The 26,804-nt window shown below is 43.3% G+C and overlaps 1 protein-coding gene across 1 annotated transcript in view; it reads right to left on the reverse strand.

Annotated features, from left to right (window-relative positions):
* Positions 1 to 26,804, reverse strand: part of DIAPH1 (diaphanous related formin 1) — a 978,623-nt gene that overhangs the window by 698,552 nt on the left and 253,267 nt on the right. The window contains exons 4-5 of the mRNA XM_069199475.1: positions 14,615 to 14,716; positions 3,691 to 3,821 (exon numbers count right to left, since the gene is read on the reverse strand). Of these exons, the coding sequence (XP_069055576.1) occupies positions 3,691 to 3,821; positions 14,615 to 14,716 (233 nt within the window). The remainder of the gene's footprint in view (positions 1 to 3,690; positions 3,822 to 14,614; positions 14,717 to 26,804) is intronic.

The following is a 26,804-nucleotide window of genomic DNA, read 5'->3' on the forward strand; positions in this document are numbered from 1 at the left end:
AACAGCAAAAAAAAAAACAGGAAATAAAAAGTTGCAAAAGTGCACCTGCAGATTTAGAAAACTGCACTGATGCAGATCTATGACTTTCTGGAACTCACACATCTGTAAAGAGGAAGACCAAGAAGCCATGCTCTTAGCAAAAGTTAATTCCATTTTCGCATGAACAGATACACACATTTTCTCATAGAAAAACGTGCATAGCAAATTAATTTTTCTTTTGTTAAAATAGTTTTTCTTTTTTTCTCCAGTGAAAATTGATTCCTTTCAGTTTCGTTATATCCCCCAACTTATATGTTGAAAAGGGGGGGGGGATGTCAAACCTTTTTCAGGGCTATAAAGGAGCTGGTGAATGCCCTCAAAAATTTAAGTTAGTGGGTGTGCAAAAACTCAGAGGATTCCAATCCTAGAACTTTCACTTAACATCCGCTTCCAGCACCATTCAGTGGGTATGCTCATATGAAAGTACTTGTGCGTAACGAACTTTGAGGATCAGGTCGATACCATTTGGACTCATAAGGCTTTTCAGAGTTCACCTTGTGGTAAAACGTAAAACAGTCATTGGTCTTGTACACGGTTTAAGCTCACAATTATGGCAAATAAGGTAAAGGAGGGAGAGTGAATTTTAGTCATGTATCATAGAATTACACAATGTGCTCTGGTGGAGAAGGTCAAAACGTGAATAGTTTTGTTGATTTTCAGTTAGCAACCTAGGGACTGAAAAACAGATATAATCTGGGTTTACCCACAGAAACATTTTATGAAATTCAGTAAATACTTAAGTGAATTGTTAATTCAATTCACAGGATGCTTCCTCCGAACCTTAAAGAAGAAAGCATGAAAAGGTGCAGTAACAGCCATAGTAAATGATGAACTCGGATGTATTCAGGACCACAGTACAACAAATAACAAAAGTGTTAGCACATCCATATCCCTGCTGTAATCACAAAGCTGCCCTAAATAGAGTTTTTTCAGGAAAGAGAACCCCAGTATGTTCAGCTTCTGCATAATAAGACATGTGGCATAATCAAAGTCTTACAAAAATCTAAATCCTAACAAAACGTGAACTCCGGCATAACCAAAAAGGAATTTTCAGAGCACTGGTACAATAAGAACACTGCCATAATCAGTCACCTCACTACATAGCATCAAATAGGAGGTGTATTTGCATACAACGAAAGTAGATTCCTGAAACATTCCGTCTCTTTGCACAAGTAAATATTCTGAAAGATTTGACACCGCTGGGAATAGAGTGATGATTCTTCTGGTGATGTATGCTCCAAAAAGAAAATTGGGAGTGGGATGATCTGAAAATCTGTGACTACTTTTGGTAGAAAATAATAAAAACTTCTAAGTCAAATTTGTTAACGGTGGAAATCCAAATAGGGTTCTCCTGAACACAGAACTCGAGTTCACTCACTATGAAGATCTAACCCCAAGAAAAGTCACTTTCTGAGACAAGTTAAAGACGGGACTTATGCATTTTGTTCATATGGAGTGCCCATTAGTTTAAAGAGAACAATGTTTAGCTCCCAATGAAGAGGAGATCACCCTATGGGGGAAAACCTTCCACAAGAACTCCTTAATCACTGGGATGGTGGAAAGATTTTTTAGCAGGACATTTCCAAAAAGACAGGATGGCAAAGAAATGTATTTTGATTAAAAAAATTAAAATTAAAGGCTAGACTGTGCCAAATAAGCTAAAACTACCTCTTCTTGACAGGTTCTCAGGTCCACTTGCTTCTGAAGGCACCATGCACAGAACCTCTTCCACTTGAAAACATATGACAGAGCGAATTAACAGAGTATTTGCTTTGCTTCTTTTATGATTTTATTAGAAATTTACAAAAGTCAAGCGGCCGAGTTGTAGGTACTCAGGAGCCAGGGAGTCAAGTTTATTCACCAAGTGCAGGCTGGAGTGAAATACTCAACCCGACATCCTTGACAGCAGATTGGGCTAGCCCATACCTTTCTTGTGAGGTTGAAAGGAAAGGAGAAGCAGACCCAGCTACCACTACTGACTCAGCCCGGTCTGTAGAATGCTGAGAATTTTCACCTGGGTCATGGGGAATGGTTTTGGCTACAAAGCAGGAATTTTGTCTGCTGGCTCTGTATTTATGATTTTGTTAATAAAGTCCTGTCACCAGCTTCCAGAAATGTCTTCACACCTAGAAAGAGACATGCACTCTCCAGTTCATCGCGGGCTGCCCTATTATAATCTAATTTTTTATTTTTTCAACGTTATTCTATGTACATGAAGCTTTTGCATCAACTCCACTTTGTCATGAAGGAAATACTTAATCACAATAAAAACCTCATGTTTAGTCTGGACGAAATCATGCATTTGCCTGTCCAATATTGTGTCCTGCAGTTTTGGCTGTAATCCTTACAGTGAGATACCTACTAATGTTGGGTGGCTATTCCTTCAAATATCAAAGCATTCTATGCAGAGCAAGAGAAAGAAAAAAACTTGTTCTGGAACTCATTTCCATCTCAGTAAGTGCATGTCTCAATAATTATAATTATATATCTAAAATGTAATTAGTGTTACCATGTTCTCGTAATGAGTGTGAAAACTCTCCCCTACAACCATTAATTTTCAAAATCCCAGATGTTTTTGAATAATCAGAATGAAAACAAGCATTCTGAAGTTAGACATCCAGACTTCTCGATGTGGCTGAGCATAGATCTGCTGCATAATTAGCATTCTAATTTTTTTTTTATCCATTTACAGACTTCAAGCTCTGATATTGACTGACATTTTTCATTTTATCTTTTTTCTTGATCAAGAAGTAGAGAAAGACAATGCTTTATTCTTACTTTATTTTGGAAACTCCTGAATTGCTTTCTTTTTCATAGGTGTTAAACCTTCTGAAAGATACAGTACCTAAAGAAGAGTTTTGATAACAATTGGTGACGTATTAAGTAGAAAATGCAAAATTTGATAATGTGGCTATTGTATACAGTATCTAGGACCCACTTACCTCGCAATTCTGTGTCATGTTGCAAGGCAAAAGTCAATAATACTTTAGCAGAGTGGAGCTCTGGACAGCAATGGAAGAGTGGGCGGGACATTGGTTTGCAGAACTGATTATACTGCTTTTGCAATTGAAAATGGGGGAGGCTGATGTGTGTTGTCTTTGCCTGCAACCTTTAAAAATTCTGTTGCTTTACTTGAGAAAATCGTAACTAGGCCTCCCAAGTTCAATCTTTCAGACCAGTTAACTTTTAGTATTTCGTCATCATTTCATCCAAATGGAGGTTTTCCTTACACAAAGGTTGAGCCTCAGTAATCAGTGAAAAACAAGCAGAGGCAGCCAAGAGGAGCAAATCCAGACCCATAACCATCTTTTTAGAGACAGTGTCAGAGTACTGTTTTCATTCAAAAGTACTTCAGTAGTGAAAACATATTTCAACTATCTTACACAAATTCAAAAGCAGGAAATGTCACCTCCGACTGGCATGTTCGCTTTACAAAACTATGTGCACAAATGAAAACGTAAAGAATTAAAATATATATTTAACAACAGTAAATAATGGCATCCGAGAGAAAATTGATTGCTTCCCAGAGTCCCTTCATCTTTAAATCATCATTCACTATTATAATTTCTTACCATAAGCATCATGTTTAGACAACAATACATTGCCAAAACGCTTAATCATCTTTACCATTGGCTACCTTTAGCTCATTACCTGACAGGATTGTTGTTGAGCGATACTCGCAATGACTCCAAACAAACGAGTAGATCACCACCACGCAGACCAGACCTCAGCTCTTGAATGTACATCAGTGCAGACTTTGAGCACTCCTTTTGGCTCATTCCCTTTAAACAGAAACAACGTATTTCATTATTAAGGACTAGTTCGAGTTCTCATTTGTTTTGCAATAAAAGCAAGATGATAGTAAAGGGGGCAGTGTTGCAACTAACACTTCCGAATTACTCAGACTTTGACAAATGCCTTGATGCATTTTTAATTTATTTTAAACTTATTTAGTTTTGGAAACTAATCTCATAAGTGCTCGCAGTTCTTTACAGCAGAACTACTTACTTTCACATAACGTTCATGTTTTGCTTACCTTACCTGAAGAACGCACAGATTATACAACGGGTAACAGTGAAGCTCTGCAGTATGGTTAGGACTTTGATTATCTAAACACATTTAACACTGGGCTTGCAACCACTGCTGTCAGGTGTATCTTCCAGACAGACTGCATATTCAACAAGCATTGGTAAAGCCAATCAGTCTCGTCTATGGGACCTACTGGCTTTTGCAATGGTTTTTACCGTTAATGCACCACTCACACAAGGAGAAAACGTGGATGACATCTTCGCATATCCTCCAACAAAGATCACTTACCGTAAACAGATGCAATAATCGTTCTCAGGATGCCTAATTTAGGCCAAATCCAATTCTATAGGTACAATGTTGTCCCTTATGAGACTCTAGCACAAAGGTTAAGTATCTAGACTAGACACGCCAGTTATATTGGATAAGGAAGCCCCACCCACATTTTGTGGCATGCTTCATTCTTGGCGACCTCATCTCACCCTGGTAAGATGGTAATATCAGTGCAGATTCACCCCAATATGAGGAAGTTCTTGATATAATAACAGCTGGATAACCAAAGGATTTAGATGGAGTTAAAAATACCTTGAGGTAAACCCATAAGATAAAGGTACACTTAAAAAAACATATAGGTTTGGGTTTAATGGCGGACGCATCCTTATTGGGCTGAAATGTTTCTGTCCACTCTCGTGCTCTTACCCGTCAAGGGCATTTTTCAAGGCAAGAGAATTATTTAAATTACAAGGGACCAAGTGCATAATTGTTATAAAGGGAATTTATACCTTGACAAGAGGCACATAAGAAAAGGGATTCCTAAAATACAATTACTATATACGAAAATAGGCATTGTTAATTAATTTGTGGGGAACAGTAAAACTGGCATGAAGGTTTTCTTTAAACATGCTTTGTGAGTATCACAAAGGATACAAAAGATGTTCTCTCATCTTGCTCGCAGACATGCCATTTGATACTGACAAGGAGATCCTGATCAGCTTTGATTTAGAGCCCTTATATACCAGTATTACACAGGAAGAAGCCCTGATGGATGACTTGCGCTCAGGCCGTTTTTGGGACTCCATGATACCACACAATTTTGTAATGGAATGTGCACACATGGCCCTCACTCATAACTTTGAGTACGAAGGGGAATCCTTTTTTCTACAGGTACCAGAACATCCAAGGCCAGTACTTGCACTCTTATTCTGCCATGCCTGTATGTACATTCACTTGTGCAGTCCCACCCTTTCCTCCCTTTTGAGTGCTCTGCTTTCAGCCTCTGCTCAGTATAGGACTTCTCTGTTCCAGGTTTCTAGTTCAGGAGGCCCAGATTACTTCCATCTCCTAGAAATGACTGGTTTGACTAGTAATCCTACAAGGTCAGCAAATTTCATAGCCATTTTGTAGTTCTAAGATCAAGCAAGCATCCCAAGCAGGCAACCCTTTACGCTCCATATATATGTTTTCCCTGTCCCACGTCCTATTTTACCTATTATTGTGTTCTAATATCTATGGTGTTTGGGGAAGATCCAGAGAACATGATGGAAATTAGTGGTTTCATGTCTGCATCAAGGACAGAGTGACAGTACCACCGGGTATATCCTCCCTACTTTATTTGTGGTAAGCTTCGCCCTATGTAACATATTGAATTGGATATAGCGGAATATAGCAATCCGGAACACTTTCTTGGTGTAATCTAATGCTTTCTTCCACTCCTTATCACTGAATGCGCAGACCTCCACAGTCTGACATCCTGAAGCCTACCCTGATTTACGATTTTCCTCTTAGTTGGAATTCTTATTAATAAAGTGTTAAGTATTAAGGGAAATCTAGAAACAGTGACTCAGTCCATAAGGACTTCACGGAACCTGTTACGAACACCTTTCAGAACTGCTTGCACTTGAAGGGCAATAAGCAAATGTAGACACATGCCTGGGGGTTTGGCCAGAACCTAACAAGCTTGAAGAATAACTGGTGCTAGCTGTTAAGTACCTCACCTTAACAAAAACTTGGAACGACGCCAGCATTAACTAAATTAACTAAAGTTAGTGCAGGATTTCGCTGCAGCATGACCAGCAGCTAACGGATAATTATTTAGATAAGCATTAGAGTTGAGGAGCCATCTCAGTTTAGTGATTACTTTATTCGGGCTGACAGTAGATCCAAGTATCAAAAGATTCCTTGTGGTTCTACGTCTGAATCCATATGCCAAAGAACTGGCATCCATGGAACGGTGTCAGGAACACCCAAAATTTAGCCCTTATCACTTGAAATAGATCTTCAGTTTAGTTACCTCCAATGAAGTTAAATGTAACCTGTTGTACCAATGCCTCATCGAGGTGTGAGATAACGTCCGAGAGATTTCTGTGAAATTATGGCGTAAAACAAGTAAAAACTAACTGGCTGGAGAGTAACTTATGCTCTACTAACATCTGTCCAAAGCATCTTATGCTTTCAATGGTCAGCTGAGTCCTACACTTGAGAAACTGACAGTGGTCGAAGGCATGGCACTTGAGATTAACTCCAAGAAGCAGTGGAACAGAGGCATTAAACAAGATAACGAAAAACACTAGGAATGGTTATACAGAAAACAACTTCCCATTTAATGCAATGGGTGAAATAACAAAACTGAACTGGCCAGAATACATTAGAGATGGGGATTTATTTAAAGAAAACTTGAAGCCAAACTAATGCAGATAGCAACAATGGTTGGTGACACACAAAAAAGGGTAAGAGGCCAACAGAGACCAAAAGGATTGTTGGAGTGCCGATTTGGTGCTTATCCTTGACTTTCAAGTTATCATGGCAGATTGAGGCACATGAGGACACGCTGTTCTTACAATTTGATTGGAGCCATAAGTAACAATTAATTGCCATTTCTAATAGTATTAGTTTTGTATGGCTGTAAAGAGAGGGCAATCTTAAGTAAGGAATGCAGCAGGCTGTCTCAACGTGCGAATGTCTGAAATGTACTCTTCCAATAACCTGGGATGCAGATAAATGAATTTTGATAAAAAGGAATTCAAACCAGATTTTGTCTCATAAGGGAAGACAAGAAACTGATGTTTCTTACGAAAAGGTCCTTGAGTGAATACAATATTTCAAGCATCACATGCAGAATCTTTTTTGCTTGATAGTGCAATTTTAGTAGAAGGTAGTTTTGCCTGTTAAAAAGCTTAGACAATCAAGGATCAAGTTTACTTCAATGATTGTTGGATGCATTCTACCCAGGGCCTAGAACAGGAGATGCATGCTTCAGAACAATCATGTGTGGTTCTTCTGAGAAGTAAAGCAGATTTGGGGAGCCATCACTGGTGAGGTCAGTCCGGAATCGAGGGTCACACTTCAGGAAGGTAACATGCTTAGGATCAGTCTATACAGCGTAGAGTCCTTTGACTGGAATCATGCTCACCCGGATTTCACTTGTCCATCGAACCAATGCGCTCATGTTCTCACAGAGCACATTCACTTTAACATGAGCACGTGCTGTATGCCATAGCAGCTGCTAAACCAGTGGCTGTGTTGTGGTGCCAAAATTGTTTATTGTTAATGGACTAATACACCCGGGCTGCATGCTTAAAGACAGAGCTACATCCTGCTTCCATAGTGGACTCAGAGTGACTGCACCGGATCACCAAGTGTCTCCACCTGCGGAGGGATCAAGGTGCTGAGTTTGTGCTAGTCAAGCAAGTCGGACTGAAGAGCTTGAACTCCTACCCGATGGCTTTAGGGTCTACGCCTCAGATCTATAAGCTCAAACTGTATTAATTAAACTGCAGTAATATGAAGTCCTGTTGCTACGGCCTTATAACATTCAAGTTAGAACCCTCTGGTCCAACAGCCCCAGACATAAATTTCAGTTATATGTCCTGCTTAGGCAAGGAGGATTTACATTCCTTGTTTTTTGGGCTTTCTTGTTATGGCGTGTTTTTTTTTTTTTTTTTTTTTAAGAGGATAATTCTAGAAACATGTTTGTCACCATTACACAGAATGATTACCGGAAGGATTCAGCCTTACTTTAGAACCTTAAGGATCAAAGTCTACTTAAGGCATCTGCCACTGGAATTTTTTGCAGAGGTTTTGTCAGTCTGTCTGCGCGGCCTGGCACCATTCAGCAACTGTAGTAATTTGTCAAGTCTCAGTTGCATTTTTGGAGGAAAATGGGTGGTGTGTCTATGCCCTGTCACTAAGTTGAAAGTATAAAGTTTTGAAGAAGATGAGGCATGTTCACTAGGTGCATTTTGTTCTATGGTGCCGTGAGTTGGCTTGAATTCTAACCAAAATTTCCGCAATCTCGCTGCTGCATGTATTGTAAAGGGTACTGTACCACGTACTAAGTAAACATGCAGTTTGATGTTATCACAGGCTGTAGTTGTGTTTACTCTAAGAGACTGTATACATGGAGGCTAGCAGGCATCACAAGTATGCTAAGCCTTCAATGGGCGTTTGTAAAAAAAAAAAAAAAAAAAAAATGTAACCTGCATCCTGCACTTTCATGGGGCTGGTTCTGGTTTCCATGTCGCACTTATGTCCATCTCAGGCTCCACTGTAGAAAAAGAACATGCACCTGGCCTTTATCACAGATTGTGTGGGGAGAGTGGAGCAGCCGGAAGAGAGAGCGCACAGAGGAGAGGCGATAGAAGAGAGAGGGAAGGGGACAAGAGGTGGGACAAAGAAAGAGTTTGGTCCAGATTACCTAAATTATTAGGGTCATTTATGTACATTTAGGATCACCAGTACCTCCATTTATACCTACTAGGACTCCTTACAGGCATAAATGAATACACAATAGCAGATTTCTCCATCGTGAGTCAGAGAAATCCTCAATCGTAAAATCCCACTTAAGTGGGGAGGAAAAGGTGTGTTTGTGAATGGACGCAAACATGGACCTTTGTGTACATTAGACTGAAATCGGAGCCCTTCCCATCCTGTTAGATATCGGAATGGGAAAACATCACACCCAGATTTTCTAAGGGTTAAAGGAAATGGTTTTCTCCAAGAGGAAACATGCTATCGTGTGGAGATAAATAATGCACGGGGGTCTCCTATCCACCAGTGAATAAAGTATGCAATGATTATTTGGGCAGAGGGAAAATAATTATTTGAGACAAGTCATATGACATTTCCAGGCTTAATAGTGGATATGTTTGTGAATTCTCACAAGAAGGAAATGTGCACCTGTACATATAGGCGTATTTCAATGGGGCTAGATTTGCAATTTTTTTCTTGATTAGGGCCGGGGTGTGTGTGGGGGTGTGGCAGGGTGTATGTGTGGGGTGAAAACCAGGATGCGCCCACTTTAGCTAAGGGAGAAAATATCTCTTTTGAAACATCCAGTGATAGCCCATGATATAATATAGTGGCATATTTTCGCTAACTAGTTTAAACGCAGTGATTTAGGAGGAATGAAAAAGGTGAGGGACTCTAAAGGGGTATGGGGCTTGAGATGTGTAATTGAGAACGGTCTAAAAGCGGAAAAGAGCATGGTTTATTCATACATTTAAATACATGAGGAATAGAAACCTGTACTTGACCAATTCATATAGTCCTAGTGGACCAAGAATAACCAAAATCAGAAGGCAAAAATGTATTTAACGTTTTACACAGTAATATTCTCCTGGGCCATATCTAAAAAAAAAAAAAAAAAAAAAGAAGTTCGATAACGTAAGGTTAAAACTAAGTAGCGCAAAAATGTTTTCTATGGCTACTCTTGAAGTGCAAACTGTATAAATAGAATAACATGAACATTTAGTTGGAATTAAATGGCATCATATGCCCTGGGACACCAAGGATTCGGCTCAGTGTCCACCTAGTGCCGAAGGATGCACAGAAAAAAGCCTCGGTTTCAGTCTAATGTTAGGTCCTTATCTATTAACATTGGCTAAACTGGGATAAGTACACACACAGGTGTAGGAAGCTGGACTGCACCATCCCAAACAACAGATGTGGTCTACAATACTTGACATCTAATCCCGACTTTGCCGACATACTGTTGGTGATAAGATGTGAGCAGGGCCTCCAATAAAGGCATACGTTTCTGTGGCTGTGCAGGTTTTTTTGTTCAATATGCAAATGACAGAAACAGTGTCCAAACGGTCCTGGTAGTCCTCAGCTCACTTAAAGCAACGAGTCACTTAATAACAAAGGTAGTGTATGCTAACAAATTCACCAACCATCAAGAGAAGCCAGACCTAATTGCTTGTTTCAGTGGTTATTTAAAAAAACAGTTTTAATTGTAGCAGAGTTTCAATCAAGTTGAAATCCAGATAAAGTGGCCGTTTAACGCTGGAAATGTTAACTTAATTCCAGAAAGAAAACAACTCCGTAAAGGAGCAGAGAATTCAGGGAAGGGAAGCTAGCTCAAAATTATGGGTGAGAACATGGCACTGAAACGTATGCAGACTATGACAAAAGAAAAAAAACTGATTAAAAAAAAAATCTCGCAATAAAGAACAAAAAACATTAGTGCCGATAATGCTCGCACAACTGTCCCGTGACCAACTAGTGAAGACAGTCAAAAGAAAATATTTCCTACGAGGACATGTACCAACCAGTGCTGACACTTATTTTTCTGCCTCAAGCATTTACTGCAAAAGACACATATGGAAAAGACGGAGGAAGAGAAAAACGAAAAGGTGTCACAATGGGAGAAAGCAGAAGGGTGCAAGAGTGAGCTGAGGGGGCAGGGACTGGCTGTAAATGGATTGAAGTGGATTGAGATGGCTTCAGGATTACGCTGCCTCAGTATTCCCTGTTCACACATTTAATTGCAGGAGCCGTGTGTTTAAGAGGAGGGCTTTGGGCGTCGGCACATTTCTATTTACAAATTATGCACTAGTACCAACGCATACGAAGTACTCTTAGTGCACCAAGGTTTGCATTTTAACGTTCTGGTGTCCTATAATTGCATCTCAATAGAGGGTGGTCTCTTATCACATGGCCCACTAAACTCACAAAACAAACCAGCAATGGCAAAGCCAAGAGGTGTCACCTGTGGGGTCTATTGGCTCTGCCAATGATTTTTTAGCTATGATGCACATCATTTCCAATGCTGTGCAGCATGGACAAAGATTATTTAATAAAAATGCTTTAGCATAGCAGACTGCATCATTTTGTAGCGCCTACAAAATGATGCAGCAGTTTTCTTTCCTTTCTAGTTAGTGATCCTAGTTGGTTCAGTAACGAAAAAGAAAAAGAGATGAAAAAAGCATGAAAGCTATATATATATATATATATATATATATATATATATATATATATATATATATACATTTATATATATATATATATATACATACACACACACACACACACACACACATATATGGTAAATGTAAGTGTGGGAAAACAACGCAGGGCTGGGGAACAGAAGTAACGGGGAAGCAATACAGGAGGTGAAAGCAACACACAGAATGTGAGAGGGGAAAGCAAACAGAAGAGAGTGAGCGCAACGTGGAGCTGTGGGGAGAAACACACAGGCAGAAAAAGCAAGTGCACCAATAGGGCCAGAGAAGAAATAGACAAGTGAGCAGAGAAGAAGCAACGCAAGCACGGTGGGAGTAGACATTGACGACTGCTATAAAACACATTCACTCCTGTTGAGGGCTTAAAAAATAAAATAAAAACGTAGTACCTGAAAAAGCACGAAGTGTAATGACATACTAACATGATCATGCTCAAGGGGAGGAACAATTACAAGAAGGAAAGGCCACACACTTTAACAAAGAGGCAAGCAAACGTGTGACAATAAAGCCAACCAAATGGTAAGCAATGAGCAGGTTCCAAGCCCACTGTAAGCTAACAATATGTACTGCAACAGACAAAGAATGAGCTGTCTAATAGGCAAGACTTAAAAAGGATACATTGCCTCCGGGACTGATCAAGCCACAATAGTGGTGATCCCGAAAACTCAACCTCCGTCTCATAACCGCTCGGCATACAGACCTATATCTCTCCTGAACACTGAGATTAAAGTGCTATCCACCATACTCGCTGCTAGACTAAGAGCTGTTCTTCCATGGTTGATACACCAGACACTGCATTAGACGACTGCATGTCGCCCTAGCACACCAAAGGAAACTGACCCGATCTCCCCTGGCCCTTCTCCTGCTTGACTTTGAGAAGGCCTTCGACAAAGTGGACTGGTCCTATCTGGAACACGTCCTACGGAGCAATGGTATTGTGCCTAAATTCCGTGGCCTTGTAAAGCTACTGTACTCCAACCCGACCGCGCGGGTCCAGGTAAATGGGGTCGCCTCCAAGCCATTTCCCATTCGCCGTGGAACTCGGCAAGGATGCCCGTTATCCCCACTACTATTTGCATTAGCAATAGAACCGCTAGCAAGATTAATTAGGGAGGACCCCCTGTTGGAAGGTTGGTCATGGCCTGCGGGCCCAGAAGACCGGGTGGCACTGTATGCAGACAACGTCCTCATTTACCTCTCTAACCCTGCCATGAGCGGTCCACGGGTCCTACAACTACTAGACCTCTTCTCACAAGCCTCCGGCCTGACCTTAAACCCAGGAAAATCCCTGTTGGTCCCTATGCACCCCTCTAGGGAATGTGTCGATTGGCAACAAAACATCCTGATCCGCTGTAATAGCTTTAAATACCTAGGCGTACACATAGCCTTATTACCTGAATTGGCATGGGAATTAAACATTACTCCGCTCACTAGGAAAGTTAAAGATGACCTCCAACGGTGGCGAGGGCTAACCCTCAATCTACTGGGTAGGATTGCGCTTTATAAAATGATGATACTTCCCAGGTTCCTATACCAACTACAGAACTTCCCATACCTGGTCCCCCGAAAGTGGTTCAAAGAGGTGGAATCAACACACGCCAATTCCTGTGGCATGGCTCCCGGCCCAAACTGTCCCTCGTTACCTGTCAAAGGGATATCTATGACGGAGGGTTGGGAATGTCCAATATCTACTTCTATTATTTAGCAACACACTTACTAGTAATTAATGACTGGATGGGAGGGGGCTGGTCAGCCCCGGCGTATAGACTGGAACTCCAAATAACGGGCTACAATGGGATTTTTAATGCACTGTATGGGGACCCCATTCCACGGAACACTCCGGACGTGACTAAAATGACTCTTACAGGGTGGCGGGCAGCTCAAAAGGCATCGAGCTGGTGAGGCCGCCTCACTCAGCAGACTCCTCTCTGGCGGGGGAGGTGGTTGGCGGAGATCTCCGCGCTGGAGGGATTCCAGAAATGGGATACCATTGGAATCTCCACCTTGGGGGACATCTGGGAAGGGTCTCACATACGATCATTTGGGGAACTCCAAGAAATCTATTCGCTAAATAACACCCAATTTCATAAATACCTACAACTTAGACACGCCCTACTCACACACGTGCGCCCACAGGACGACATCCCAGGGTACAGCCCACTGGAAGCGAAGGTCCTGATGGGAAGTCTGGGAAAAGGAGGAATCTCTCAGCTGTATCGCTCCATACTCACCAACACCTCTCCACTCCTAGAGGGACTCCGTTCAAAGTGGGAGGGCTGGGTGGGCCCTATAGACAAAGCAGATTGGAGAGAAGCATTGATCGCCCCCCGAACTCTGGCCATCTCCTCGAGATTCCAAATGCTACAAACCCTCTACCTACATGCAGCATACCTCACCCCCAAAAGACTCTTTAAAGCAGGCCTCCGGTCCACACCTGATTGCCCCTGATGCTCTAACCCAGAGGCTGACTTTTTCCATATGGTCTGGACTTGTCCAGTCATAGAGACGTACTGGGAGGCAATCATAGGGGAGGTCTCAGAAGTCCTACAATCCGAAGTGGAGGCATCTCCTATACAACTCCTGTTGGGGCCCATGGGGGGGGGAGGGGTCTGACCAGGGCGAACCAAACTTTCCTGGGCATGGCATGCTTGGTGGCGAAGAGAGATATTATTGCAGATTGGAAGGCCGAAACGGCACCGGCCCTGACCAAGTGGAAGAGAGGGATGGATTGGTGCGCACAATGCGAAAAGCCTATATATGAAGCAAGGGGGTGCCCAGACAAGCATCACAGAGTATGGGGGAAATATGAAAACACACTGGTTAGCTAATCTGTGTGTGCTTGGGAGAGACAACACACATCGGTCCTAGTTCTGACGCTTCCGTGGCAAGGGAGCTGTAATTAAGGTATATACTCACACTATATTATCCATTGTATTACTGTGATCCATGGACTCAAAATTGGATGAATACATACTCAGCATATGGGGGGCGTGTGGGGACCGGGGGTTGGACGTTGAACTTTGATTTTATGGTGCCACTTTATTCTTGTTCTTATTTGTGCTTGCATCTTTCCTGCTTATCTTGTTAAAAACTAATAAAAAGCTCTTTATCAAAAAAAAAAAAAAAAAAAAAAAAAAAGGATGCATTGCAAGGAAGATCTTTAAAAACTACCAAGTTCATTTAATTAAGTCTGTTCTCTAGGTAAGACTAATATTAAGAAATTGTGTTAGGAATTGCATGCACTTCCAGTAATTAATTAAACAATACAAAAATATAAAGGCAGCTCTCCAAAATTTCTGGTCACTTACAGCTTTCGATGTATGCAAGTACTGAGATACCATCTCTCGCTTTATCATGATATCCTTTGCACGCAGTGGTTGTTGCTTCTCATCATTCAGGTTCATATCAACCTAGTTTAAGAAACACAAACATGAAATTACTCACAATAGGTATGAAATTTACAGAACACAAGTGCTAATTCTCATTGCTTTAATTAATTATCTTTTGCTCAATGATGTATAACATAGGTTAAAGCTTTTAAGTCCTAATGAACACTTCCATGCAATCAGGCTCACCACATTTAAAGCAATAACATGAGCGAGGGGTATTTATGCAGTCAAATGAATGCACATTTCCTTCTATTACTCTCTACTGCTCAAGCCTACCTACCACTTGTCGTTACTACCTAAATTAATTTTATTTTAACAGAGGCCTCCGAGTTGGTTTACTATGAAAAATGTTCAAATATAAATAAAAACAAAGGATTTATCTTCGAAGACTGAAGTCAGTGAGGAAACAGTCAAAATGTAAGACATTTTTAACAGAACAGTGGCAATAAAAGCATTTGAGAACACAACTTTCCCGATTTCTTATGGTAGCCATTGTTAGCAACATCAGTAAAAATGAGAAAGACTTCCACAGAGGCTTGAACGTAACAGCAGCTCATCTCCAGTCAGGTTGTGGTGTGCTTTATTAGTATGTCCTGTTGACAGCTTGGAACTTGACTTGGCAAAAATGTTGTTCACCTTTGTTAACACACTTCATGGGGAATACTGTTTCTAACCACAGATTACTCACCTTGTGAATCTCCGAGTTCTCTTCAGATCTAGTCCACTGAGTCTCTCTTACTTTTTGGATGGATAAAGAGGAGCGAAGAATGTTGGTAGGGTAACAGACTGCCCAATGTGGATAGGCATTACAACTTTTAGGAGGAAGGCTGAATTAGTCATTAGCCCCCCCCCCCCCCCCCAAAAAAAAGGTGGTGAGTAATGTATGGCTGCTGGACAGAAAGTGCTTGCAGCTCACTCACACAAAGAGCAGATGTGATCGCAATAAGGAATGTTATCATGAATGTTGGAAATCTCAGAGGGCAGCTATGGATAGGTTTGAATGACGCACACATCAGGAATGCAAGAACCAGACTGAAGTTCCACTGGGACATCACAAAGGGTTTTGGTGGGAAAATATGGCTCAGTCTTTTAAAAAACAGTATAGCAACAAGTGACTTAAGCAAGGATGGCTAATCAGGCCACGGCTGAAAGGCTAATAAGTCTGATAATTAATCTTCAACTGTTGCCAAAGCAAGGGATTGCTGGACTACAGACAAGCAGTAACTGGCTGTATAAGGGTTGAATGGGCTATGGTTGAATGGGCTAAGAAGAACACCAAACAACAAACTACTCCCAGCGTCCTGCATTACTAGCCCTAGTGGAGGGATGCCTGACAACAAATATCACGTTCACAACAGAATGGAGATTGAAGACTTCAACTGTCACCGCTCAATCTCCAAAAATAGAGATGTACACTGTGGAGGCTCAGGTGCAGAACCATGCATGTTGCTGAGATAGTAGGTCCTCAAGAAGAGGCAGCTGTATGGAGGACAGATGCTCATGGACAGAAGTTCCAGGTACCACACTCTCCTGACCCAATCCAGAGCCACTAGGATGGGCTGGGAAAGACTGTTCCTGATCTTCATCAGAATTTTGGACAGGTGAGGTAGAGGTGGGAAGGCATACCGCAGTCCAAGGGCATATCTGTGCGAGAACTGCCTTAGGATCTACAACCCACAAAAGCCAGGCCAATGTACGTTTGGCAATGGCAAAAAGATTGGGTCAAGGTTCTCCCCATTGCTGCAAGATGCCCTGTGTCACCTACTGCCACCATTCGTGATCAGCTCGGCAATGCTGGCTGAGCTTGTCTGTAGTGGCGTTTAAAGATCCTGCTGGTGCTGTACGACCAGGGAGATGCCCTGACAACTCAGCCAGTTCTAAAGGGGCATAGCCCTCTGGCACAAGACCCCAGATTCCACCCTGCCCTGCTTGTTGCAGTCCCACTGCAGAGCCCCCAGGTGCCCCCTGGTGTTGTCCACAAGCAGGATGCAGGAGGCCAAGAAGCCTCAAAATCCCTATGACTGAGACCTAGGTCAAGGGCTGAAACATCAGGCTGTACTCAGTGTTGTGGAGAAAAGTCTGGAAACAGCATTGTTCCCAGTAAGGCCCCAATTAAAGGGAACCTTGGCAAAGAAGTCAAGTGTGATTTCCGCACACTGGGCCTATGATGAGCCCCGTGCCCACAAATGGCTACTGCCACTTAACCAATCTCGTCCTCATCCAAACGTGCCCAAAGTCCCACACAGCTCAAGTAGATACAAGCGAAATTGTCAATTTCAGCCAAGGATGGGCTTGGGAATTTAACCGGTTCTGTGCAGCGGACGTAATGGTTACGTCCTGGGCACAGAGTTCAGAGGGAGCGCTAGCACTCCCTCTGTGGTCTTCCCTCCCACCCCCCAAAGGCAGGGATGGAAGGGACAGCCCTTCCCCCTCGACTCCCCCCCCCCAGCCCCCTTTCCTTTCCTTTGAAGTCTTTCAGAGCATTTCAAAAGCCGGATTGTAAAGCAATCCAGCTTTTGAAATGCCCACTAGACACTAGGGATTTATTTTTGGATGAAACTGGCATGAGGGGAGCATCCCCTTGGGCTAGGGTCGTTCCCCAGGGGGGCAATATTTTTCAAGGCCTTTTCTGCTCCCCTTCCCCCCCCCCCCCCCCCCCCCCCCCCGGGGGGCAGAATCCACTAGGCACCAGGGATAATTTTTTTTTTTTTTTTTTTTAGTTGGGGATGACCCCTTAGGCAAGGGTCGCTCCGTAGGGGGGAAATTATATTTAGGCCATTTTTGCCCCCCGTGGGGGCAGATTGGCCTATTTTTATGAGGCCAGTCTGCCCCCAAGTGGGCCAGAAACCACTAGACACCATTTTTTTTTTTTTTACGCCAAATTCACAGAAGGGCAGCAACCCCTTAGGCACGGGTCGCCACCCGGGCGGCAAATTTATTTTAGGCCGTTTCTGCACCCCCCCGGGGGCAGATCGGCCTATTGTTATTAGGCCGATCTGCCCCCAGGGGGGGAAGAAACCTCTAGGCGCCAGGGCTAATTTTTTGTGTGTTTTTTTTTTTTTAGGGATGGAGAGCGACCCATTAGGCAAGGGTCGCTCCCCTGGGGGGCAAATTGTATTTAGACCATTTCTGCCCCTTTGGGGGCAGATCGGCCGATTTTAGGTAAATCTGCCCCCAAGGGGGGCAGAAACCACTAGGCACCGGGGATCTTTTTTTTTGGCGCCCCTGTCACGCAAGGGGAGCGACCCCTTAGGCAAAGGTCACTCCCCGAGGGGGTGAAGGGGCAGAGGGAAAATTTATTTTAGGCCATTTCTGCCCCCCCTCCCGAGGGCAGATCGGCCTATTGTTAGTAGGCCGATCTGCCCCCAGGGGGGGCAGAAGCCTCTAGGTGGCAGGGCTAAAAAAAAAATTTTTTTTTTTTTTTTTTTTTTTTTTTTAAGAGGTTGGAAGCAACCCGTTAGCCAAGGGTCGCTCCCCTGGGGGGGTACATTGTATTTAGACTATTTCTGTCCCCCTTGGGGGTAGATTGGTCGATTTTTGTTAGGTCAGTCTGCCCCCAAGAGGGTCGCCACCCGGGCGGCAAATTTATTTTAGGCCGTTTCTGCACCCCCCCGGGGGCAGATCGGCCTATTGTTATTAGGCCGATCTGCCCCCAGGGGGGGAAGAAACCTCTAGGCGCCAGGGCTAATTTTTTGTGTGTTTTTTTTTTTTTAGGGATGGAGAGCGACCCATTAGGCAAGGGTCGCTCCCCTGGGGGGCAAATTGTATTTAGACCATTTCTGCCCCTTTGGGGGCAGATCGGCCGATTTTAGGTAAATCTGCCCCCAAGGGGGGCAGAAACCACTAGGCACCGGGGATCTTTTTTTTTGGCGCCCCTGTCACGCAAGGGGAGCGACCCCTTAGGCAAGGGTCACTCCCCGAGGGGGTGAAGGGGCAGGGGGAAAATTTATTTTAGGCCATTTCTGCCCCCCCTCCCGAGGGCAGATCGGCCTATTGTTAGTAGGCCGATCTGCCCCCAGGGGGGGCAGAAGCCTCTAGGTGGCAGGGCTAAAAAAAAAAAATGTTTTTTTTTTTTTTTAAGAGGTGGGAAGCAACCCGTTAGCCAAGGGTCGCTCCCCTGGGGGGGTACATTGTATTTAGACTATTTCTGCCCCCCTTGGGGGTAGATTGGTCGATTTTTGTTAGGTCAGTCTGCCCCCAAGAGGGGCAGAAATCACTAGGCACCAGGGATTGGTGTGTGTGTGTGTATGCGTGTGTTTACTTTAGGGGGGCAGCCCCTTGGGTAAGGGTTGCTCCCCATGGGGGCACATTACTGTTGGCCATATCTGCCCCCATTGGGGGCAGATGGGCCTATTTGTGGAAGTCCCATCTGCCCCCAAAGGGGGGCAGAAAGCCCACCAGAGGCCAGGGAAGTTTTTTTTCTTCAAAAATAAGAGGGTGGTGGTATGGCCATACCCCCACCCCAAATAAATGGGGCCAAAGTTGTTCTGCCCACCAGTGGGCAGATGGGGCAATTACCCCTGATCCACACACGGGGGGGGGATTGGGGGGGGGTTCAGAAAGTCTACTAGATGCCAAGGAATTTAAAAAATAAATAAATTATGGGCCTGGTTACGCCCCCCACCTCAAATGAAGGGGGTAACAGTATTTCAGCTCTCCCCCGCACTCTAAAACATCTTATCCCCCAGCAAGCAATATGACATTTGCTTATCTTGGGTTTTAGTTTTACATTTGGGCCATGAGAGCTTGGCTTACTCTCAAAATCGTTCCACTTAGAATGGTGAGGGCTGCACTTTATGGACTTTGGGACGCTGCCATGTAGAAAAATCCACAAGACCTAGACACATCTGAAAACTAAACATCTGGGTGATTCCAGGGTAGTGGGTTTGACATGCATCCCGCACCAATTTTGTACCCACAATCCCCTGCAAACCTCCAACTTTGCTGGAAATCATACATTTTTCCCACGTTTTTGTGATGGAACCTTCCAGAATCTGCAGGAATCCACAAAATTCCTACAACCCAGCATTGTCTCATCTATACCGATAAAAATTCTGCTGCATTTGTCAGCCTAAAAATGTTTTTTTGCAAACTGCCCTTTTGGACCCCCTTTGGTTCCCCCTCAATATCAACATGTTTTTGGCGCTTCCCTTTCACAAGCACTTGGCCCACCTACACAAATGTGGTATAATTTTTACCGGGAGACTGAGGGGAACATTGGGTGGTATGAAATGTGTCCCAGTGCGGTGATCCCACACTGAAATGTGGGAAAATGTCATTTTTTTTTAGCTAAATTTGAGGTTTGCTGAGGATTCTGGGTAAGAAAACATTGGGGGATCCACGCAAGTCACACCTCACTGGACTCCCTCGGGTATCTAGTTTTCACAAATGTCTGGGTTTGATAGGTTTCCCTTGAAGGCTGCTGAGCCCAGGACCAAAAACACAGGTGCCTCTGTAAAAACAGGTAGTTTTGTATTTGATAATTTTGATGTGTCCAGATGGTGTTTTGGGGCATTTCCTTTCGCTGGCAGTAGGCCCACCCACAAAAGTGAGGTACCATTTTTATCGGGAGACTTGGGGGAACGCTGGGTGGAAGGAAATTTGTGGCTGCTCTCTGATTCCAGAACTTTGTCACCGAAATGAGAGGAAAAGGTATTTTTTCGGCCAAATTTTGAGTTTTGCAAAGGATTCTGGGTAACAGAACCTGGTCAGAGCCCCACAAGTCACCCCATCTTGGATTCCCCTAGGTGTCTAGTTTTAAAAAATGCACTGGTTTGCTAGGTTTCCCCAGGTGCCGGCTGAGCTAAAGGCCAAAATCCACAGGTAGGCACTTTGTAAAAAAAAACACTTCTGTTTTCCGTGGAAAAATGTGATGTGTCACGTTGTGTTTTGGGGCATTTCCTGTCGCGGGTGCTAGGCCTATCCACGCAAGTGAGGTACCATTTCCGATCGGGAGACGTGGGGGAAACACAGAATAGCAAAACAAGTATTATTACCCCTTGTCTTTCTCTACATTTCTTCCTTCTAAATGAAAAACAGTGTGTAAAAAAAGACGTCTATTTGAGAAATGCCCTGTAATTCACATGCTGGTATGGGCACCACGGAATTCAGAGATGTGCAAATAACCACTGCTTCTCAACACCTTATCTTGTGGCCATTTTGGAAATACAAAGGTTTTCTTGATACCTATTTTTCACTTTTTATATTTCAGCAAATGAATTGCTGTATACCCGGTATAGAATAAAAACCCACTGCAAGGTGCAGCTCATTTATTGGGTCTGGGTACCTAGGGTTCTTGATGAACCTACAAGCCCTATATATCCCTGCAACCAGAAGAGTCCAGCTGACGTAACGGTATATTGCTTTCAAAAATATGACATTGCAGGAAAAAGTTACAGTTCAATTTCAATATCTTTTTATTTCAGCTGTTATTTAGGAAACACTTGTAGGATCTACACAATGACCCCTTGCTGAATTCAGAATGTAGTCTACTTTTTAGAAATGTTTAGCTTTCTGGGATCCAGCATTGGTTTCTCACCCATTTCGGTCACTAGCTGGAAGGAGGCTGAAAGCACAAAAAATAGTAAAAATGGGGTATGTCCTAGTAAAATGTCAAAATTGTATTGAAAAATTGGGTTTTCTAATTCAAGTCTGCCTGCTCCTGAAAGCTGGGAAGATGGTGATCTTGCCACCGCAAACCTTTTGTTGATACCATTTTCAGGTAAAAAAACAAGAGCCGCCTTCTGGAGCCCTTTTTTCCCCAGTTTTTTTGAAAAAATAAAATTTTCACTGTATTTTGGCTAATTTCTTGGTCTCCTTCAGGGGAACCCACAAAGTCTGGGTACCTCTAGAATCCCTAGGATGTTGGAAAAAAGGGACGCAAATTTGGCATGGGTAGCTTATGTGAACAACATATTATGAGGGCTTAAGCGCGAACTGCCCCAAATAGCCAAAAAAAGGCTCGGCACAGGAGGGGAAAAGGCCTGGCAGCGAAGGGGGTTAATAACATATCATATTTGCACTCTGTCACTCAGCACTCGTGTCTATTCATCCACCCACTGACTGATTATTGCCTTCATCCACTTACACACCCACAATACTCTTGCATACAAACCCAACAACATACGTAATATAAATTAAAAGGGTAAAGTACAGAAAGTAATCATGCTGCTACCTAAATATAGCAGGCATAATTTTGCAGGGACAAACTTAGCAACAGCTGGATGATTTGCAAAGGTATTCTACATGGCTTTTCCATTGTTTTGAAGTTCCAGCACAGCCAGCGAGTTTAGAACCAATGTGTTGGCCATCTTGGAAAGGTGGAAGCAAAGTTGTGGACAATATCATTCCACGACAGAGGCCTGGTCATAAGGCTGTGGCCTGGTCGGATGCAGAACACTGCAAACGTAATGAGGGACTAGCAAGCTGCCTGTTGGCACTGTCTGAGGAGTTGTAGTGTGCTCTAAAAATTAATTAAAATAAAAAGGATGAGAGAGAAAGCAATGGGAAGTAAAAATGAATAAAGTGAAGGACTGGCCCACCAGTCCGAGCACTGAAGCACACTCTACCAGTTGGATGAGCACATGATCAGAAAATTGCGTTGCTAAACACCGCAATAGAGCCAGTGTCTCAATTAGGATTTATAAATATGACAAATCACCCGTGAGGGTCTGAGGGAACTGGAGTTGTTAGCTGTTTCGCAATGCTCTTTTCATTTTAACAACCAGATCTTGAGTCCTTGAAGCAATCCTTGGTTGTAGGGGAAACCACCAGGTGACAGAAGGAGCATTCCTCCGCTGTTGACTCAGCGGATCCGGGGTGGTGTCTGTGAGGAAGAGGGAGGTGGATTGCAGGTGTTTGGTTAATTGGTAGAAGATCATTCGTTTGTTGATGTTTGCTGTCCTTTGTTGTGCAGGGCTTTGTATACGTGGGTCAACAACTTGAACTGGCATTTCTTCTGGTTCTGTGCCAGTGTAGCTTCTTGAGGTGCGGAGTGATGCGAGTCCTTCTAGAGAGGTCGAGGAGTCTTGCCATTGAGTTTTGTGTGGTCTCTAGTCTCTTCAGAAGTGTGCAGTGATTCCTACAAAGAGAGTGTTTCTATAGTCCATCCTGCTGGTGACGAGGGCCTAAGTGTCAGTCCTTCTGGTGATAACTGGGAGCCACCTGAAAATCGTACGGAGCATGCATAGGGTGTGGAATCAAGCGGATGAGACTGTGTTTACCTGTTTCTGCATAGCTAACTTGCAGTCCAAGAGAATGTCGAGGTTGCTGGTGTGGTCTGTCGTGGCGGCACATGCTGACTCACAGACACAAGCTGAATGTTATTATAGATGCAAGCAGAGTGCTTCAAACATGGACTATTGCTCTGGCTCTTCTGCCATCTGAGTTAGCCCTTTTCTGATTGGATTAGTACGACGTTTCCATAGGAAATGTGTTTTTAGGTTTGCTAATAACTTTGGCGCTGTTTGCCGAATCGTCACAAAACCTTCCAAATAACCTTCCAAAAAGTGCTCTTTTTACCTCAGCTCCTTTCTGGAAATTGCATCAACTTTTGCAGAAAGCATGCTTTTTTAATCATCTGGTGTAAATCTGTTTAGTAGTTTTAAAAAAATTAACATTTTAAACCTTTGTATATATAGAACTGTGGGTTTATGCGAAGCTCGCAAGAGTCCAGTGGTCGAACAAAATAAAAAAATAAGAGTGATCTGTTAGGCTGACAGGGCTCCTCCCACCCATCAGTCATCTTGCTTGCACTGTGACTGGGTGGCTGCAATATGAAGAGAAATGTTCAAACAAACAAACAAGGGACCAGGGTAGAGTCACCCTGACTCCTTAGCTCTGGTTCTAGGGTCCTTGTACCCTCCTCCCTCCGCAGCCCTGGGGAATGCCACCTATTCCAGGGGCTGTGTAATGTTGGAGGGGGGACACACGGTCCCCCTGGAGGAGCCAATCATGGCTTTGGGGTCTGCCACCCCCCGGCCAGATGGAAAGGGGGTCCATTTCAGCCCTGCGGATCTCCACCTCCCCTGAGCTATCTCCCCGTTGGAGGCAGGCCTCATGTCTCCTCACTTAAGGAGCCATTGATGGCCCTGGGGACCGCCACCTTCATAGCCAGCTGCTGCTATGTCCTGTGGTACCCACCACTGGGACACTGCCAACACTCCGCTTTGTGACAGAGGGGCCTGTCAAGCAGGTCCCGCTGTCACAAATGGAAGTTTTCATCTCTGTTCCCTGCACGCAGATATGCCTTAAGGGAACAGAGATGAAAGCTACTTAAAGCAGCTTCTTGACTGCTGGAGCAAATGCTGGCTCACACAGGAGACAGGAGCCGGTTGGGACAGCGGGGGAAGCCTTGAGGTTTCCCCTGTGGTCCCCAATAGCCCATAAAGAGCTACTAAAAATTTAAGACAAAATGTAAAAATAAAGAGCGACTGTGGGGGAAGCCTTGAGGATCCCTGCCGCGGTTTCAGATAGCCCGTAATGGGTCACCAACATTTTAAAAAAAATAAAAAATGGGGTGGGTCTGCGGGGGAAGCCTTGTGGCTCCTCACAGCGGTCCCAGATTGCCCTTTACAGGCTAAGAAAATTATTAAAAAGACACAAAACAAACGTAGCCTAAGAGTAAAGGTAACAGCCCTTCACATTGACAGTTCAGGGTTCAACTCAAGGTGTATCCGGAGTCATTTCCCTCCTTCAATTTTTTTTCACCTGCAAATGTTTAAGTCTCATACTGAAAGGTAACCTTACTATTTTTAAATGACAAATACATTCTTCTTTTCAAATTGTGCAGAAATATCTCATTTTAAGTATATCATACATCGAAGTCTGAAAAACATTTTCTCTCTCCTTCTCACCCTCTTTTTCAATCCCTTTCTCACACACACACACACACACACACACACACACACACACACACACCACACACATACATATATAAAGTATCATAACAGCTACAGGCTTCTGGGGAGGAGGGAGGGTGCATGTGAATCTGCAGTACTACATGCCACCAACAGATGTACACTAGTGAAGTGACATCTGTTCGATGGCATGTATAGCTGCAGATACACGTGATTTGTATAGACTAAAAAGCAGTGCCCCACTAAAATAAGTAGTGGCTAGCCTGTAGGAGTTGGAGTAGTCTGAAATAGTGTTTTAAGCACTGCCTGACCAACATTTGCTTGATGGCGAGATAGCACATCCACACATTGGTGTTTTGTTAATGTGTGTGGTGTAGACCATGTGGCTGCTTTGCGTATGAAGCTCCTTCCTTTCTAGTAGAATGTGCCTCAGGAGTTACTAATAGTTGCCTTTTAGCTTTAAGATAGCAAGTTTGAATACACTTTAGTATCCATCTGGCTAATCCTTGTTTTGAAATAGGATTACCCTTATGAGGCTGTTGAAAAGCAACAAAAAGTTGGAGCTGGTGGAGCGCTATGTGGAATAATTCTTAAGACCCTCCATAAAAGATGTTATGACAGGAATTCTAAACAGAGAAGTGTGTTGTCTGTTTTGGAGGTAGCCTGATATTGCTCTTGAATGATTTTTAATATATCAATACGCAAGAGTTGCTTTTTGTAAATAAATTAAATAACATACAATATCTTGTACTGATGCTTTGAATGGATTAATGTTTTTGGGTTGATAGTAATATACAAAGAGTTTCCATTTAGCTGCCTAGCATTGTCTAGTTGAAGGTTTACGTGCTTCCTTTAGAATGTCCATATATTCTGATGGAAGTTGTAGATATCCAAACGCTATGACCTCAGGAGCCAAATTATAAGGATGCACATACTTGGATTGGGATGCCTGATCTGACCTTAGTTTTGAGTAAATCGGTCTGGTCTGTTTGAAGCTTGTGATGTGGTACTACAGACAGATCCAACAGTGTTGTATACCAGTGTTTACGTGGCCAGGTGGGAACTATTAGTATTATAGTAAGAGAGGTGTGACTAATCTTGTTGACCAGACATGGAATTAGTGGGAGAGGGAGAAAAGCGTAAACAAATATCCCTGACCAATTGATCCATAGAGCATTGCCCTTGGATTGAGGGTGTGGGTACCGGGATGCAAAGTTTGGGCATTTTGCATTTTCGCTTGTTGCGAAAAGGTCTATGTCCGGTGTTCCCCACATGTGAAAGTACTGTTGAATTACTTGTGGGTGAATCTCCCATTTGTGTATTTGTTGCTGCATCCTGATTAAAAGGTCCTAGTTGGTTGTGCAATCATGGGATATACTCTGCTAAAAGGTGAATGCTATTGTGAATTGCCCACTTCCAAATTGTCTGTGCTAGAAGGGACAATTGAGGTGAACGTGTCCTCCCCCGTTTCTGCAGATAATACATTGTTGTCATGTTGTCTGTCCTTATTAATATTCTTTTCTGCATGATCTGTGGTTGGAATGCTTGAGTGGTAAGAACACTGGCAGCAATTCCAAGTAGTTTATGTGTTAAGTCTGCTGCACTGAAACACATTCTCCCTGTATCGTAAGAATGTTGAGATGGGCTCCCCAACCTGTCATTGATGCATCCGTGGTGATTACGGTCTGTGGCACAGGGTCCTGAAATGGCTGCCCTTTTGATAAGTTGATGTGATTCCACCATTGCAGAAAGTTATAAGTCTGGCGGTCCAACAACACTACACTGTGAAGTTGACCTTGTGCCTGAGACCATTGTTGTGAAAGACACTGTTACAGGGGGTCTCATGTTTAGATGTGCATCAGGCACTAATGATATGCAGGATGCTATAATTCCCAAGAGTTTCATAATAAACCTTACTGTGCACGTTTGATTGTATTGTAGTTGAGATACGAGACTGTGGAACGGTTGAATTCTTTGTGGGTTTGGGTAGGCTAATGCTGATAGTGTTCAGAGTAGCTACGAGATATGGTTGTATTTGCGCTGGCTGAAGGTGAGACTTCTGGTAATTGACTGTGAACCCTAGACTGTGTAGGGTATTGTTTGTGTATTGTGGGTGTTGTTGACAGGTTTGAATGGTGCTGGCTTTTATGAGCCAGTCGTCCAGATAGGGAAAGACATGTATATACTGTCTTCTGAGGTATGCTGCAACCACTGCTAGGCATTTGGTAACTACCCTTGGTGCTGTGGTTACT

The sequence above is a fragment of the Pleurodeles waltl genome, chromosome 7 (genome assembly GCF_031143425.1).
Source record: "Pleurodeles waltl isolate 20211129_DDA chromosome 7, aPleWal1.hap1.20221129, whole genome shotgun sequence".
Lineage (NCBI taxonomy): Eukaryota > Metazoa > Chordata > Amphibia > Caudata > Salamandridae > Pleurodeles > Pleurodeles waltl.